Source organism: Danio rerio, chromosome 5 (genome assembly GCF_052040795.2).
Source record: "Danio rerio strain M-AB ecotype USA chromosome 5, GRCz13ab, whole genome shotgun sequence".
NCBI classification, from domain to species: domain Eukaryota; kingdom Metazoa; phylum Chordata; class Actinopteri; order Cypriniformes; family Danionidae; genus Danio; species Danio rerio.
In genome coordinates, this window is record NC_141025.1 from 1,319,932 (window position 1) to 1,338,263 (window position 18,332).

The following is an 18,332-nucleotide window of genomic DNA, read 5'->3' on the forward strand; positions in this document are numbered from 1 at the left end:
GGGACACATATACCACTGTCAACAGCTCAACACATGTGCTCTGGTGTTTCGTGACCCTTTAAGGGTGCAGTATGTAAGTTTGACACCCAGTGGTTGAACCATGCATTGCATTCCTGGATCAAAGTGCAAGTGCAGGTTGCCAGATTAAAGACCAACAGCAGTGTGTGTCTCACTATCGAGCCTGAAGGTTGATGCAAAGCAGATTTAAGTCGTGTTGTAAATAAAAGCAACAGCACGCAATAGAAGGAATGTTCTCAGAATTAAAAGAGGTGTTTGTTTTAACCAACGCCTGCAAATTCCACTCTGAAATCGGCAGATCTGAGTAGCCACTCTGAAATCTCTGGGGTGCTGAAGCATAACTGGCTAAACTGGCATTAAATCCCCATAACAAAGACAGCCGTTCTGGCATGTAACGCACATATTCACAGTAGAATATCTGACTTCAGCATTGTTTCCCAGATTGACAAGAATGCTTACTGAGCATGTTTCTGAATGTCTGCAAACATATGATGGTGTTTTTAGGCTTTACAAGAGTCAGAAACGTACATACAGCACCTTTAATTTACCATGTGTAATGCAGCAGAATTATATTACACAGCGCCTGGAGATAGTTCTGAATCATTTCTTACTCATGGTTGCAACAGTTTCGATACACAGTTAAAGTCAACATTATTCGCTCTCTTGTGATTTATTTATTATTTCTTCTACTTCAAATATTTCCCAGATGATGTTGAACAGATTCAGGAAATGTTCACAGTGTTTCCTCTAATGTTTGTTCTTCTGGAGAAAGTCTTACTTGTTTTATTTGGGCTAGAATGAAAGCAGTTTTTAATTGTTTTAAAGCCATTTTAAGGTCAATATTATTAGCACCCTCAGCAATATTAGTGTTGGATTGTCTCCAGAACAAACCACTGTTATACAATGACTTGCCTAATTACCCTAACTTCACCCTAATTACCCTAGTGAAGCCTTTACATGTCACTTTAAGCTGTATAGAAGTGTCTTGAAGAATATCTAGTCTAATATTATTTACTGTCATCATGACAAAGAGAAAATAAATCAGTTATTAGAGATGAGTTATTAACACTATTATGATTAGAAATGTGTTTAAGAAATCTGCTCTCTAATTACCAGAAATTGGATGAAAAATATACAGGAGGGCTAATAATTCTGACTTTATTTGTATATATATATATATTTTTTTTTCCTGCTGTTCAGAGTGAGAAGGACGTGTCGTCGCTGGAGCCGTGGCTGCTCAGAGAAATGGACTCCTGCATCTCCAGTATCTTCCTGAATCAGGACGCAGACGCTTTCACACAGCTCTTCAACCTTATCCTGAACGAGAACATCAGCGGTACTGTGTGTGTGTGTGTGTGTGAGTGAATGAGTGAGTGCATGCGTGTGTGTCTGCGTATGTGTGTGTGTGTTTTTGCTTATTTATGTGCTTTAGTACAGAAATGTGTATAAAGACATGACTTGTATGTTATGTGGTTTATGAGGACATGTCTTGTGTCCTCACAAAGTAAAACTGTTTGTCCTAATCATATCTTATGGAGTTTTTTGACGTTCACATTTTTGTCCACAGGTTTGCGGTAAGGGTTGGGGTTTGGGGTAGAGCCATAACATAAGCGCTTTTTACTGCATGAGATACATTACGCTTATGGGGAGTCCTCATAAGCCACAAAAAACAACCTGTGTGTGTGTTTTTGTGCGTTTCAGTGGACTACAGACACAGTGAGACCAGCGCGACTGCACTGATGGTGTCTGCAGGACGGGGATTCGTCAGCCACACTGAGCAGCTGCTTAACATGGGAGCAAACATCAACATCAAAGCCTCCAACGGCTGGTCAGCACACACATACACACATCGATATACACACACACATTATTACACACACATACATACACTGTATAATAAGGCACATCACCATTTAAAAGAAGTCTTAGAAGTGTTAATGTGACTAAACTGATAGCAGAATAATGAGAGAGATATTGTTTGAGAAATTGTTCTTACTCTTCTTGAAAGTCAAGTTTACACACAATCAGATTATTCTGCCTCTGGAAAAGCTCAGATGATGATGTCAGGGTTTTGGAGGTTTCTGATTGGCTAATTGACAACATTTGAGTTAATGTGAGGCACAACTGTGGAATAGTGTTGAAGGAAAAGCTCAAACACACTGCTTCACTGTGTGACAACATGGGGAAATCAACAAGCCAGAATCAACAACAAAGTCTGATTACATTTTGCTGAATGACACTGGGAAAAGACTGATGTTTGGAGACATGTGCTGTGCTCTGATGGAGCTAAGATTGAACTGTTTGGCCATAATGAGCAGTGTTACATCTGGAGGACAAAGGGGAAAGCGCACAAGCCTAAAACACCATCCCAACTGTGCAGTATGGCAGCATCATGTTGTGGGGCTGTTCTGCTGCAGGAGGGACTGGTCTACTTCACAGCATAGATGACATCATGAAGACAGAACATTATGGAGAAATACTGAAGCAACATCTCAACACATCAGCCAGGACATTACAACTTGGCCACAAATGGGTCTTCCAAACAGACCATGACCCTAAGCATACTGCCAAATGAGTTCAAATGTGCTTTAAGGACAACAGAGTGAATGTTTTGGAGCGGCCATCACAAAGCCCTGATCTCAATCCTATAGAGAATGTGTGAGCAGAGTTGAAAAAGCTTGAGCGAGCGAGACAGCCTACAAATCTGACTCAGTTACACCAATTCTGTCAGGAGGAATGAGCCAAAACTCCTGCAAACTATTGTGAGAAGCTTGTGGAAGGATACCCAAAACATCTGACCAAAGTTATACAGTTTAAAAGCAAAGATAAAAAAACAAGGAAATGTGTGTAAACTTCTGACTGTCTAGAAATTAATAAAAAACTCTCTCAAAAGAAATTTCTCTCATTATTCTGGCATTTAGCATATGTAAATCATTCAGGTAATCCTAACGGACCTAAAATAGTAAACGTTTAGTATGATTTACCATCAGACACTAAAAAAAAATGATTATGTTGCTGTTTAGAGTGTATGTACACTTCTGCTTTCAACTGTAAATGCATAATTTTACACACACAGAGATATACACACATACACGCATACATATACACACTAATATATATACACAGTGATACACTTGAACATCATTACACAAATACAAACGTACATATATACACTCACAGGCCACTTTATTAGGTACACCTTTCTAGTACCGGGTTGGACCCCCCTTTTGCCTTTTGTGTGTGTGTTTCAGGACTGCTCTCGACTGGGCAAAACACTTCAAGCAGACGGAGGCGGTGGATTTGCTGGAGTCTCACATGTAAGCGCGCGCGCGCGCGCGCGTGTGTGTGTGTGTAAATGGCTTTGTATGTACAGTTGAAGTCAGAATTATTAGCCCCCCTGAATTATTCGCCCCCCTGTTTATTTTTTCCCTGTTTTCTGTTTACCAGAAAGAAGACATTTACAGCACATTTCTAATCATAATAGTTTTAATAACTCATCTCTAATAACTGATTTATTTTCTCTTTGTCATGATGACAGTAAATAATATTAGACTAGATATTCTTCAAGACACTTCTATACAGCTTAAAGTGACATTTAAAGGCTTCACTAGGGTAATTAGGGTAACTAGGCAGGTTAGGGTAATTAGGCAAGTCATTGTATAATGATGGTTTGTTCTGTAGACTATCGAAACAAATATTTAGCTTAAAGGGGCGAATAATATTGACCTTAAAATGGTGTTTAAAAATTAATAACTGCTTTTATTCTAGCCGAAATAAAACAAATAAGACTTTCTCCAGAAGAACAAATATTATCAGACATACTGTGAACATTTCCTGAATCTGTTCAACATCAATTAGGAAATATTTAAGAAATAAAAAAAATAAAATAAAGGGGGGGTGAATAATTCTAAGCTCAACTGTATATTTATATATGTGTGTTTGTCTGTGTTTGTAGTTGTGTCTGTGTCTAGAATATGTTTGTATGTGGTTGTGTATTCAGTGTGTGTGTGTTCATATGTGTGTCCGCATGTGTTTGTGTGTAATCATGGGTGTGTGTGCAGCTGGTGTGCTGAAGCGTCTCCGCAGGATGAGGCGTCTCTGCTGCAGAACTCCTCCTGTGAGCTGAGCTGTGAGGATCAGGAGCTGCTGAAGGCCTATCACCACAGCTTTGATGACGAGAAGGTGGACCTGCAGCTCATCCTGCACCTGCTCCACAGCATCTGCCAGAGCTCTGACCAGGGTGAACACACACACACACACACACATACACACACAAACACAAACACATTATTCAGTATTTTATGGGTTTAATGGAAATGTCTAAGATAAAATGTCAATAAAACAATGTATTAATGATTTCAGTAAAAAATATTATTGCTTATAAAATAAAATATCTAGATTTTTTTTAAATAAATATTTTCATAATAAATACAATGGATTTTTTTTTAATTAAAAAATTATTAATTTTTTTTTTATAAATTCAAACTAAATAAAATTCAAGTGCAGGTGGTATGTATACATACAAGATTATTTTATTTGTATAATGCATATGTGATTTATTTTATTAAATATTATTTTCTATTATATATATATATATATATATATATATATATATATATATATATATATATATATATATATATATATATATATTGCTTTTTTATTTATTGATTTAATAGGCATGTGTTTGATGCGCTTATATGTCAGTAAAATAATATTAGATTTTTTTCTAATAACTTTGCTCTCAGATATCAAAACATAATTTGTAATTGATCAAATTGTGCACATAACGCTCATATTAATCCTGTTATTTGTTGACATGATTAGGTGCGGTGTTGATTTTTTTGCCCGGCTACGATGAGATTGTTTCTCTGAGAGATCAAATCCTTTTTGATGATAAAAGATTTACAGAGCATCAGCAAAGGTGAGAAAATGTGAAAAAGGCATTATGATTAAATAATAATCTTTATTAAAATACTTTATAGTCATCTAACAAGCCTAATAAGATGCACAAAAATGCTTACTTTTTAATTTATGACGGATCATTGACACTGAAGACTGGAGTAAAGGTAATAAACATTCAGCCAATTTTCTCAGGAATTATTCATTCATTTTCCTTCGGCTTAGTCCCATTATTCATCAGGGGTCGCCACAGTGGAATGAACCACCAACTATTCCAGCATATGTTTTAGGCAGTGGATGCTCTTCCTGCCGCAAACCAGTTCTGGGAAACACTCATTCATCATGGTCAATTCAGTTCATCAGTTCCCCTATAGCGCATGTGTTTGGACTGTGGGGGAAACCTATGGAGTCAATCTAGGGCCATATGTACTTGCAAAATAAAAGAAAGATTTGCAAACAAAAAATAAAGTATTGAGCAAAAATAAATAAACACAATTCTCCAAAATAATCACACAGCAAAAATGTATTTTTGAGAAATAAAAATGAAATCTGCAAAGAAAAAAAGAACTGCAAATGATCAATGCTCATCTTGATTTGCTTTTTAGTCAGTCGTGAGTTTGTGATGCTGTTTTCTCTTTGCACTTCATGTTTCTGCGCATTTTGCTTTGTGGCCCTGATTTGACAAGGGGTGGAGTCAAGGTTCCCTTAACTCCATCCTCTTGTCAAACCAGGGCCACAAAGTGACTCCACCCCCTTCTCAAACCAGAGCCACAAAGTTAAACGCACGGAAACGTGAAGTGCAAAGAGAAAACAGCATCGCAAACTTGTGATAAAATATAAATGCAAATATTTTAGATTATTTTCACACTGCTTGATTTTATTGGCAGTTCTTTTTTGTTTGCAAAGTTTATTCTTTTTTCTCAAAACTTAATTTTCCCTTTTGCACTTCTTTATTTTTGTTTGTAAATTGTATTTTATATTTCTCAAAAATAAATTTTTGCTTTGCAATAAAAAAAGTTTTTAATTATTATTATTTTTTTTAGATTTGCATTTATTTTTTGTTTATTTTTTTCTCAATACTTAATTTTTTGTTTGCAAATCTTTCATTAATTTTGCAAGTATATATGGCCCTCGATTGACTCCATAGAAACCGGTGCACACGGAGGAAACCCACGGGGAGAACATGCAAACTCCACACAGAAACGCCAACTGACCCAGCCGGGACTCAATACGGCGACCTTCGTGCTGTGAGGCAACAGTGCTAACCACTGAGCCACCCATTACAGAAATGAAAAAAGCATATTACAATAAGAAACTGCTATTTAAATTTAACATATTTAAAAACATATGGTTTGATTAAATAAAACATGTCTGATAAAGCTGTTTGTCTGTTTCCAGGTTTCAGGTGTTCGTTCTTCACTCCAGCATGCAGACTTCAGACCAGAAGAAGGTCTTGAAGAGCACTCCTAAAGGCGTCCGCAAAATAGTACATATCTCCTTCTCACATTTATCCAGGCATTTATTATCATCGACTAGTCAATAGTTTCTCACTAAAACAAGCAAAATAATCTGGTTTTTATTTTGAAAAGCTAAAAAATATTGTCATTTTATAATCTGCCAATGAGGGAATCAAAATAAACTAAGCTCAAAGCGAAAACACGATTATTCCACTTCCCCCATTGGCAGATTATTCAGCTTGTTTTAACGAAAAACTGGCTTCATTTTGACTCGTTATTTCTGAAAGCAAGACTATATTTTCTGCTTGTCTAGAAAATGCTTTTTGATTTAAGAGTTTGTAGATATTTGGACTAGAAAGCGGACAAACATTTAGTGTAAGTACATTTGTTGCAGTGTTTTAGACATCGAAAGGCAGGAAACTTGAGGATATTTGTTTTGTCCAAGTCATGGAATATCCGGGCATTTTATTTTAGTTTGTCATTTTAGCCACAGCCGTATCACCCTGCAGCCCAAGAGCGGTCCCTTACTGAAGCTAAGCAGGGCTGAGGCTGGTCAGTAGCTGGATGGGGGACCACATGGGAACACTAGGCTGCTGTTGGCAGTGGTGTTAGTGAGGCCAGCAGGGGGCGCTCAACCTGTGGTCTGTGTGAGTTCTAATGCTCCAGTATAGTGAAGGGGACTCTACACTGTCAGTGAGCGCCGTCTTCAGATGAGATGTTAAACTGAGCTCCTGACTCTCTGTGCTCATTAATAATCCCATGGCAATTCTGGTAAAGGGTAGGGGTGTAACCCCGGAGTCCTGGCCAAACTCCCTCCATCAGCCCTTACCCATCATGGTCTCCCAATCATCCACTGAACTGGCTCTATCACTGTCTCTCCACTCCACCTATAGCTGGTGTGTGGTGAAGCACTGGAGCTGTTGTCCTGTGGCTGCCTGAGCATCATCCAAGTGGAGCTGCATGATTGTGAAGTGCTTTGTGTGTATGACCATACACGATACATGCACTATTTGATGAACACATTACATTACATTACATTTAGATTTAACTTGACTTCCTATTTACTAAAATAGGTTATATTTCTATGTACCATGTTTTTTATTATTTTGTTTCACGTGTTTTGTTTGTTGCTTTGTTTAGGCTTTTCACTGGCTGTGTTTTTTCTATCAGTGTTCAACCCTCCTAGATTTTGTACAAAAAAAATTCAAAAAAAATTTTTTGCAGGTTAAAATTACTGATAATCGCGGTAATTTCAACCATCCTCTGTTCATCATTTTAATATTATTATTATTATTATTATTATTTATATTATTATCATTACTGTTATTACTATTTATACTATTATTATTAATATTATTATTAATACTATTTATATTATTATAATTGTTATTATTTATATTATTATTATTATTTATACTATTATCATTATTATTATTATTATTACTCATATTATTATTATCATTATTATTATTATTATTTATATTATTATCATTATTATTATTTATTATTATTATATCATTCTCATAATTATCTATATTAATATTATTATTTATGTTATTATCATTATTATTATTTAAATTATTATTAATAATATTATTATTATTATTATCATCATCATCATTATTATTATTATTATATTATTATTATCATCATTATTATTATTATCATCATCATCATCATCATTATTATTATTATTATTATTATTATCATCATTACTATTATTATTATTATTATTATCATTATTATTATATTATTATCATCATCATCATCATTGTCATTATTATTATTATCATCATCATCATTATTATTATTATTATTATTATTATCATTATTATTATGATAATTATCATTATTATTATTATCATTAATATTATCATTATTATTATTATTATTATTATTTATCAAATTATTATTATACTATATTATTATTTTATATCATCATTATTATTATTATTATTATTATTTAAATAAGTATTATTTTTATTTATATTATTATATATTTATTATTATTATTATTATTATATTATTATTATCATCATCATCATCATCATTATTATTATTATTATAATTATTGTACATCTTAGTATTGTTTTTTACTTCCAGAGTTCCTCAACACTTTCTATTCATCATCAGGTTATATAAATTCAGGTTTTTAGTCAGTGAAAGTCAGGAAAAAGACTAAAAAATGTCAAGTTCAGCTTGTAACCCTGTTTATAGTTGTTTCACGCAGATTACACAAAGCTAAATCATTTAAATCAATGTCTTCTCTATCTGCAGATTCTCTCAACAAATATCGCAGAGACCAGTATTACCGTCAGCGATGTGGTGTTCGTCATCGACTCCGGGAAAGTCAAAGAGGTTTGTTTGTTCAGTTGTTCTAATAAAGTAATTTTGCTCATATCTATTCAGTTATTCTGTATTACTGGATAAAGGCTCCAACTTTGATCACTCACACACAGTTATAATATACCATAACAATAACCTCTTTTTTTATCCCTTTCCATTTCAGTTTGAGTTTTGCCCAGACATGTACAGATTATTACAAAATGATTCGCCTTCTTGTCAAACTTTAATTATTTTGTAAATAGCTAATAGAGCAAGTAAAATGTTCCCAGTATTTCCTATTAATAAAATCATATTTCTTTTAATTCTGCTGGAATTAAACATGTTCAAATTAAAGGGGACCTATTATGCCTGTTTTACAAGCTGTAAATGCGTCTCTGCTGTCTCTAGAGTGTGAAGTGAAGTTTCAGCTCGAAACAGCTCACAGATGATGTTCTCCAGCTCTCTGAAACTGACCCGTTCAGGCTTTGATCCTAATCGTGGCGTTTTGGTGACTGTCGCTTTAAATGCAAATGAGATTGTGCTCTTTTTAGAAGAGGGTGGAGCTACAGATGAATATGCAAAAGCATATCAACAGATATAAAACAGCAGTGTGTGTGTTGTGAGTGCTGGTCATGTGTGCTTCAGTGTGAGTGTGTGCTTGATGCTTCTGTCAGTCTATGTGGCTCCTGTCGCTGTTCATCTATAAACTCCACATCTATAATCCTCTTAGTCTATGCTGACATTATCTTCAGCAGCTCAAACACTCTAATGGCTGATGGACAGATGGCTGCTTCTCACTCAGGCCTGCTGAAGATGCTAATGAAGGAGAGATGGGCACTAGTGGGCGGGGCTTTCCCCCTCTGATGACACGTACAAAGGGAGAATGTCAATCACAGTGCTTCATTCATCAAGTCTGATTAGAACAAACTCAATTAAATACTGTTGAGCATTAGAGACTGGATATACTCGCTCGCTGTTGTGTTTAAACCTCATATAAAAGTGATTTTTGCATAATAGGTTCTCTTTAAATAAAATTAAGTCAAATATGTGGTATATTCCTGCTTTGCTGTGGACTCTTCAGTGCGTCTCTGCTCAGCTAAAGTGTAGTGCTTTGCATGAGGGTGAATCTGCTGTTGTGTTTGTGCTGCAGAAAGCATACGACGCTCTGAATAACGTCACCATGCTGAAGATGGTGTGGATCTCGAAGGCCAGCGCTTTGCAGAGGAAGGGCCGGTCAGTCTGTGCAGAAAATCACCATTACACACTGAAAATGTCTCAAAAGAATCAAAGCATAGTGAATCTTGTCTTAAAGTGCTTAAAGAGCAGCTCATACGGTGTATTTAAAGTGTCCTAATACTGTGCCGAGTCTCCTACTACAGCTTTAAATGCGTGTAAGCTCAAAACACATTTCCATTTTCTCATAATATCATCATATTTAACATCAGAATCATTTTGCTGTGATTTTAATTTGATTCGTTTGAATCAATTCAGAGCTTCAGGTCTGCAAGCCCCTCCCCCTTCAATAAGCCAGCTCTGCTCTGATTGGTCAGCTGAGCAGAGTCTGTTTTAAAGTGTCCATTTCAGAGTATTCTTATGGTGCAGGAGGCCGGGTTATGCAAATGAGCTACTTTGATCATGTTGATGTAGATCAGCAGCAGGAAAAAGATTTCCTGTAAGTGTGTGTTTATTGAAGAGTGTGTGTGTGTGTGTTGTTCAGAGCGGGACGCTGCAGGCCGGGTGTGTGTTTTCATCTGTTCAGCCGGCTGCGCTTCTCCAACATGCTGGAGCACCAGATTCCACAGCTGCTGCGCATGCCCTTACAGGTACACACACACATATGCACGCACTCACATGCATATACACATACAAATACACACACATACACATGTGCACACTTGCACACACAGACATATAAATGCAAAAGCACATGCACATACACACAGACACATGTGCACACTCACATACACACACAAACACTGACACACGCACATCTCAAATACACACAGACATATATGTGCACACTCGCATACACACAAGGACACATACATATGTGCATGCTCAGACACTCTCACACTGATGTGCACACTCGCATGCATGCATGCAGACACACACACGTGCAAGCATATGCGTACAAACACACACGTGCACACACATTCATCACACCAACACACACATACACGTGCATATGCGCATGCTCACACATATGTAGGTGCAGACTCTTTCACAAAGATACACACACACTAAGCTCATACAACACAACACCATCAGCTTTGATAGATGCTAGTAAACCTGCAGCATGATTTGCCATCGAGTTTCAGATAGAGTTCATCAATTATGAAGGAGTGTTTGACGTCTACAGTTAGCCGTTTAGCAGACACTCAGTCACTTACAATTGAGGAGGCATTCACGGCTACATTACAACAACACAAGTGCTGATCATACAGAGGAACTGTCAGTGCTCAGAGACGTCAGTGCTGGAGTCAGGAGGGGGGAGTGTTTTTAGTTATTTTACATGTTATTTTATTTATGAATGTGCTCAGATGATGGCAGAGAAGGTTTGTAGTTGCTGTATGAATAATTCCAGTGAATCAGCAGTCTGTGTGGGAATGGGAAGACCATGGTGATATCGAGTCTTCTGTGTGTGTCTGTCAGGAGCTGTGTCTGCACACTAAACTCCTGGCTCCGATCAACTGCCCGGTCGCTGAGTTTCTCTCCAGAGCTCCGGAGCCGCCGCACATAAACACGGTCAAACACGCCGTGCAGATGCTCAAGGTCAGATTAACTCTCTCACCGTCGACTCTCTTACTGTTTTTATTTGCACTGTAATTGCAAAAAAATGCATTGGTGTTGTGTTTAAATGCATGTCATGGTTTCCGCTACATTCATTCTTTCATGGCAAACTTCATCCCGCCATGGCTACATTACAGCTTCTCGTTCAAAACATTCAGTCGTGTTGTTTTTAATCGCACCAAAACGTATTAAAAGGTACGTGAATTATAACAGCGCGAACTTTTCTGTAACTGTAGTAGTGCTGTGCGTTATTTGTTTAACCAGTTGAACTCCGCGGACCAGGTACCTGTTATTCACAGCCTATGCAGGTTCGGTTCACTAAATAGACCTCATTCACAGCAAGGTTATAATAGTTATGGATTTTTTCATTAGTTTTAGTTTCTATTTCGTTTTGACTTTTTGTTTTAAATTCAGTCCGTTTTAATTAGTTTTAGCAGCAAATTTCTTAGTTTTTATTAGTTTCTATATTTTAAAAAGTCTTAGTTTTAGTTTAGTTTTTATTAGTTTCAGTTTTTTTCTAAATGAGGATATTTGTTAGGTGCAAGATTTAAAATCAACAGGATAAATACCGTATAATAAAAATTCAGTCATTCATTTTTGAAACATGTATTCTGAGAACACATGAACACTATTATCTACCACAACCATCTACCCATCCTCAAACTCAAATACAGCAGCCCACAAGACAGCAGACTTAGGTACAATATGTGTGCAAGGCTGCTTCTGAGGTTAGACACAGTAGTGATTGGCAGGGCCAGATTAACCAAAGGGCCAGTCCGCACTTAGATGTTGCCTACTCTTCATCACGAGGAAGACAAGTGGGAATCATTAATAAGTGTGTGTATTATGGAGGACTCATTCCTAGAACTGGATTGGAGAGGTGTTATTCAAATCATGTGCATTGTAAGTTAGTAGAAGTTATACATTAAAAATACCCTTAAATATAAATTTTAGTGCTGCTTCAGTGAACTTGAACAAGTTTATTAAAATCCGTTAATTTCCCCTAGTTGTAATAGTATTTTTTTTTTTCAAAGTGTGCTTTAAATGCTTTAAAAATAAGTTAAATCTTTGTAGACTAGAAATATTTATAGTGTAAATCAATTGTTTTAAAAATATAGCCAATACATTATAGATTAATTTTATTTAACAAGTATTATATAAATCTTATTTTTTATTCAACTATTCAAGACATTGTTCATAGGGGCCTCTAAATTATTAATCCGGGCCTGGTGATGGGAAATTCAGATATTTAACATGGATGTGAGGACTCAACATTATGTAGTCAGCAATAGTCATTTCAGTGAGTTAAAATTCAATTCAATTCAGCTTTATTTGTACAGCGCTTTTACAATGTAGATTGTGTCAAAGCAGCTTCACATAAATGGTCATAGTAACTGGAACAGTGTAGTTCAGTTTTTAGTGTTTAAGTTCAGTTCAGTTCAGTTTAGCTCAGTGATGATCTGAAAAATGTCTTAGAGTAAAGTTTTACAACCCAACTGAAGCATGATTCACTTATTTAAACTCCATTACTATTGTCTGTTATGAAATAAACTTACGTTTTGTCCCCAGATCCTCTCATTTAAGCCCTCGGTTCACCCCTGCTGCAGTTGTTCCAAGTTCAGTTCAGTCATACAGCAGGCTGTCATGTACTGTTTGTGTTTGGTTCACTGAATCACGCATGCGCAGTATTATCGGTTCATCGCTTCTCAATGTAACGTTGCTGTTCTAATAACTGAATGAGAGTATATACTGGATTATTTAGAGTCAGAGGGGGTATTAGGCTTGTTATAAAGTAAGTAGTTGGTGGATAAGTGCTTACTGTAGACACGAATCGTTTCAAATGATTCAGTTCGATTTGGTGAACTAGTTCAACCGGTTCACTTAGAAGATCCGGTTAAAAAGATTTGTTCGCTATTGCGATACAGAAATAAAACTCATTACTGGGCACAAATGTGTTAAAGTAATAGTTTTAAGTCTCTTTATTTAATGCTGTCACCGTGCTGCTGTCATGTCCACTCGTTGTTTTTGTCGCGGGAGCTACAGCGAGGATGACTGGAGGAGAGCCGGCTTGATCTGGCCAATGGCAGCAAGAGACTCTGAGGTGCGAAAGGGTCAAACACAAACACCTGCAGCGCGGATTATATTTACATCTAAAAGGCTTACAATAAGATTATGAATTACATACATTTACAAACACGAAAATGAAAAATGTTTTTTCTATAATTCTAGTTAGCTTCAGTTAGTTTTGTATGCACACAATACAGTTTCAGTTAGTTCTAGTTTTAGAAAAAACTCGTTTTTATTTTAATTTCAGTTAACCACAATTATTTAACATTTTAGTTTTCGTTTTTTCATTCGTTTTCGTTAACTATAACAACCTTGATTCACAGGCGCGCGCCCGCCCTCTCTGTGGTGACAGCTAATGGTCAGCTCACATCACGTGTGATTTTGCGGCTGCAAATACATCATTACATGAAGACAGAAATAAAATTTTTGGGGTGAATTATACCTTATAAATACAGTGTGTGACTCTTTCAACACCATTTGGAGGTGTCCACATTGCTGAGCAGCGTATGTAAAACAGTGTGAAGACTTGTTGCTTCTCTCCTTAACTAAAGATCGCCATCTTTTTTCGATTAATTGTGCAGCTCTTTTCTATACTGTACAGGAGACAAGGAGGAGATTGATTGACAATGATCTACAGCCCATCAGGACGCAGAACACAATGTGCTGTAAAAAAAAGCAATAAAAGCAGTGTGTCAAGTTGCACTAAACAAATCTGCGAGACCGTGAAAAGTAAACCGTGTTAGAGCGAGTAACCACTGTATATATAATGAAAATGCTTTTGCATTGCCATGCATTGGTGTTGCATTAAAAATATGTATACTACACAACTAAGCATGCAGTTTTATCATTCGTGCATAAACACAAACCAGCATTTCTGCTATCCCAGAGCTGTATGCAAACTCTGTCAGAATGCTCATCTAGAGACACTTAAGGAAAGTGAATGGAAAATGTACCTTGAATTGTTCTGTAAAGCTAATATTTATTCCGCTTTCAGACAATTGATGCCATGGATCCGTGGGAGAACCTGACGGAGCTGGGCCTGCACCTTGCAGACCTGCCGGTGGAGCCTCACCTGGGGAAGATGGTGCTGTGTGCGGTGGTGTTGAAATGTCTGGACCCGGTGCTCACCATCGCCTGCACGCTGGCCCATCGGGAGCCGTTCGTTCTGCCCGCTCAGGCCGCTCAAAGACGTGTGGCGATGCTCTGCAGGAGACGCTTCACCGCCAACACCTTCAGCGACCACATGGCTTTGCTCAGGGCCTTCCAGGTCAGAGGTCACACGCTTCACACATGCATGAGCATTACCTTTTTTTTTTCTCCAGAAACTAGTATTCAGCTTTAAAGTGACATGTAAAGGCTTCACTAGGGTAATTAGGGTAAAGTTAGGGTAATTAGGCAAGTCATTGTATAACAGTGGTTTGTTCTGGAGACAATCCAACACTAATATTGCTGAAGGGGTGAATAATATTGATATTTAAAATGGCTTTAAAACAATTAAAAACTGCTTTTATTCTAGCTGAATTAAAGCAAATAAGACTTTCTCCAGAAGAACAAATATTAGAGGAAATACTGTGAAAAATTCCTGAATCTGTTGAGAATTATTTGAAATGAATAAATATTGCGCAGGAGAGTGAATAATGTAGACCTAACTTGTAAATGTGATTAATTATTATAATGAGTTGTGCTTTTGAGCTCTGTGATTGGCTGATGAGTGTGTTTTGGTTTTGTTTCTGTAGGCGTGGCAGAAAGCGCGCAGTGACGGCTGGGAAAGAGCTTTCTGTGAGAAAAACTTCCTCTCTCAGGCCACCATGGAGATCATCGTCAGCATGCGGACGCAGCTTCTGGGACAGCTGAGAGCCACAGGTCACTACATATTACCTGCATGTTTCAGAGATTTAATAAGTAATTTTAAATGTCACTTAAAGCTGAACACTAGTGTCTTGAAGAGTACCTAGTTTAATATTTTGTGCTGTCATCATGGCAGAGAGAAAATAAATCAGTTATTAGAGATGAGTTTTTAACACTTCTATGATAAGAAATCTGTTCTCTTCATTAAACAGAAATTGGGGAAAAATATAAAAGAATTCAGATTTAACAGGAGGGCAAATAGATCTGACTTCATCTGTATATGTGTTAAAAATCTTATCTTTATCTTTATAATTATCGTGCTTGGCGCAAACGGTCCTTTAATAATAATTCATTAATTAATAATTAATTAATTCATAATAAGTCAGGGTACCTCCTCTTGTGAATGGTCCATTAATATGTCAGTTTTCCTCCTGGTTTTGTGAACGGAGCTTTATTAAGTCAGTTTTTCTTCTTTTTCCTACCTAATAAGTCAGTTTTCTCCAGTTTCCTCCTAATAAATCAGTTTTTTTCCTTATCCTGTGAACAGGCCTTTATTCAGTCAGTTTTCCTTCTAATAAATCAGTTTTTCTCTTGGTCCTGTGAACAAGCCTTTAATAAGTCAGGTTTCCTCCTAATCTTGTGAACAGGCCTTTATTAAGTCAGTTTTCCTCCTAATAAGTCAGTTTTTCTCATAATAAATCAGTTTTCCTCCTAATAAGTCAGTTTTTCTCATAATAAATCAGTTTTACTCCTAATAAGTCAGTTTTCTTTCTAATGAGTTTTCCTCCTGGTCTTGTGAACAGGCTTTTAATAAGTTATAGTTATAACTAAATAATTAGTCTGTTTTTGTCCTAATAAGTCAATTTTTCTCCTGGTCTTGTGAACAGGCCTTTAATAAGTCAGTTTTTCCTTCTAATAAGTCAGTTTTCCTCCTAATAAGTCAGTTTTTCTCATAATAAATCAGTTTTACTCCTAATAAGTCAGTTTTCCTCTAAGTCAGTTTTCTTTCTAATGAGTTTTCCTCCTGGTCTTGTGAACAGGCTTTTAATAAGTTATAGTTATAACTAAATAATTAGTCTGTTTTTGTCCTAATAAGTCCATTTTTCTCCTGGTCTTGTGAACGGGCCTTTAATAAGTCAGTTTTTCTCCTATTAAGTCAGTTTTCTTCCTAATAAGTCAGTTTTCCTCCTAATAAGTCAGTTTTTCTCATAATAAATCAGTTTTACTCCTAATAAGTCAGTTTTCCTCCTAATAAGTCAGTTTTTCTCATAATAAATCAGTTTTTCTCATAATAAATCAGTTTTCCTCCTAATAAGTTAGTTTTTCTCATAATAAATCAGTTTTATTCCTAATGAGTCAGTTTTCTTTCTAATGAGTTTTCCTCCTGGTCTTGTGAACAGGCTTTTAATAAGTTATAGTTATAACTAAATAATTAGTCTGTTTTTGTCCTAATAAGTCAATTTTTCTCCTGGTCTTGTGAACAGGCCTTTAATAATTCTGTTTTCCTCCTAATAAGTCAGTTGTTTCTCCTATCAAGTTAGTTCTCCTCATAATAAGTCCCTTTTTCTTCTTATAAGTCAGTTTTTCTCCTCGTCCTGTGAACAGGACTTTAATGATTCTGTTTTCCTCCTAATTAGTCAGTTTTTCTCCTAATAAGTCAGTTTTCCTCCTAATAAGTCAGTTTTTTTTCTAATAAGTCAGTTTTTCTCCTGGTCTTGTGAACGGGCCTTTAATAAGTCAGTTTTTCTCCTAATAAGTCAGTTTTTCTCCTAATAAGTCAGTTTTCCTCCTAATAAGTCAGTTTTTCTCATAATAAATCAGTTTTACTCCTAATAAGTCAGTTTTCCTCTAAGTCAGTTTTCTTTCTAATGAGTTTTCCTCCTGGTCTTGTGAACAGGCTTTTAATAAGTCAGTTTTCCTCCTGGGCCTGTAAACAGGCCTTTAATAAATCAGTTTTCTGCAGGTTTTGTGCGTGCTCGGGGCGGCGGCGACATCCGTGATGTAAACCAAAACTCAGAGAACTGGGCGGTGGTAAAAGCGGCGCTGGTGGCAGGTATGTACCCAAACCTGATCCATCGGGACGGCCTGAGCCTCAGCGGAGAGAAAGAGAAGAAGGTCCGACTGCACCCCACTTCTGTCCTCAGCCAGCCGCAGTACAAGAAGGTCAGACACCACGCTGAATTTGCTTTAAAAATCTGTATATTCAGCCAAAAAATACAGTAATATTACCTCATATAATATACTGTAAATCAGCTGTTTACTTTAACTGCAAATTATAACAAGCGGTATATTAATGTGTGTAGAAAATAGTTTAATATGTTTTTTTCTCTGCCCAGATCCCTCCTGCCAATGGGCAGGCAGCAGCCGTTGATTCTCTGCCCACCGATTGGCTGATCTATGATGAGATGACGCGAGCTCATAGAATTGCCAGTGTCAGGTGCTGTACTGCGGTCACACCCCTCACCATTGCCCTGTTTGGGGGAGGAGCCAAACTGCCCAGCTCCGCTCTCCAGGAGGCGGTCCTTCAGAGAGGATGTAAATAGTCAGCACACACACACAACACGCATACACATACTGTGCATACATATGCGCACACACTATACACATACAATCTATGTACAAACAAAAATTACACAAATTCATACACAATACACATACATGCATACATACAGTACATGCATAAACATGCATACATACAAATACACGCACGCATACATGGAAGCACACACAGTAAACGGATATAAACAGTGAAACTGAAGGCCTGGTGTTAGAGCGCAGTAGTTGTTCAGTATGGTGAAGCTCTTCCTCCCTAATACATCATCATCAGCTGCTGTAGTGAATGACAGACAGGAGTCCTGCACAGCAGTCAGAGGGATTGTGAGCTGTTCTTCTTCAGTATAGTGTTCAGGTCTCTACTGATGCTGC

General features: G+C 36.8%; 1 protein-coding gene across 2 annotated transcripts in view; it reads left to right on the forward strand.

The window, feature by feature from the left end:
• The window catches only part of ythdc2 (YTH domain containing 2), a 57,701-nt gene that overhangs the window by 24,981 nt on the left and 14,388 nt on the right, over window positions 1-18,332 (forward strand). For both annotated transcript variants that reach the window (XR_015490713.1, XM_087253097.1), the window contains exons 11-24: window positions 1,219-1,354; window positions 1,720-1,846; window positions 3,270-3,335; window positions 4,080-4,258; window positions 4,846-4,942; window positions 6,319-6,406; window positions 8,655-8,735; window positions 9,853-9,935; window positions 10,420-10,525; window positions 11,355-11,474; window positions 14,554-14,826; window positions 15,296-15,422; window positions 17,371-17,570; window positions 17,744-17,942. Coding sequence is in view for 1 of the 2 variants with exons in the window: in XM_087253097.1 (XP_087109223.1) it covers window positions 1,219-1,354; window positions 1,720-1,846; window positions 3,270-3,335; window positions 4,080-4,258; window positions 4,846-4,942; window positions 6,319-6,406; window positions 8,655-8,735; window positions 9,853-9,935; window positions 10,420-10,525; window positions 11,355-11,474; window positions 14,554-14,826; window positions 15,296-15,422; window positions 17,371-17,570; window positions 17,744-17,942 (1,882 nt within the window). In the remaining variant the exon portion in view is untranslated. The remainder of the gene's footprint in view (window positions 1-1,218; window positions 1,355-1,719; window positions 1,847-3,269; window positions 3,336-4,079; window positions 4,259-4,845; window positions 4,943-6,318; window positions 6,407-8,654; window positions 8,736-9,852; window positions 9,936-10,419; window positions 10,526-11,354; window positions 11,475-14,553; window positions 14,827-15,295; window positions 15,423-17,370; window positions 17,571-17,743; window positions 17,943-18,332) is intronic.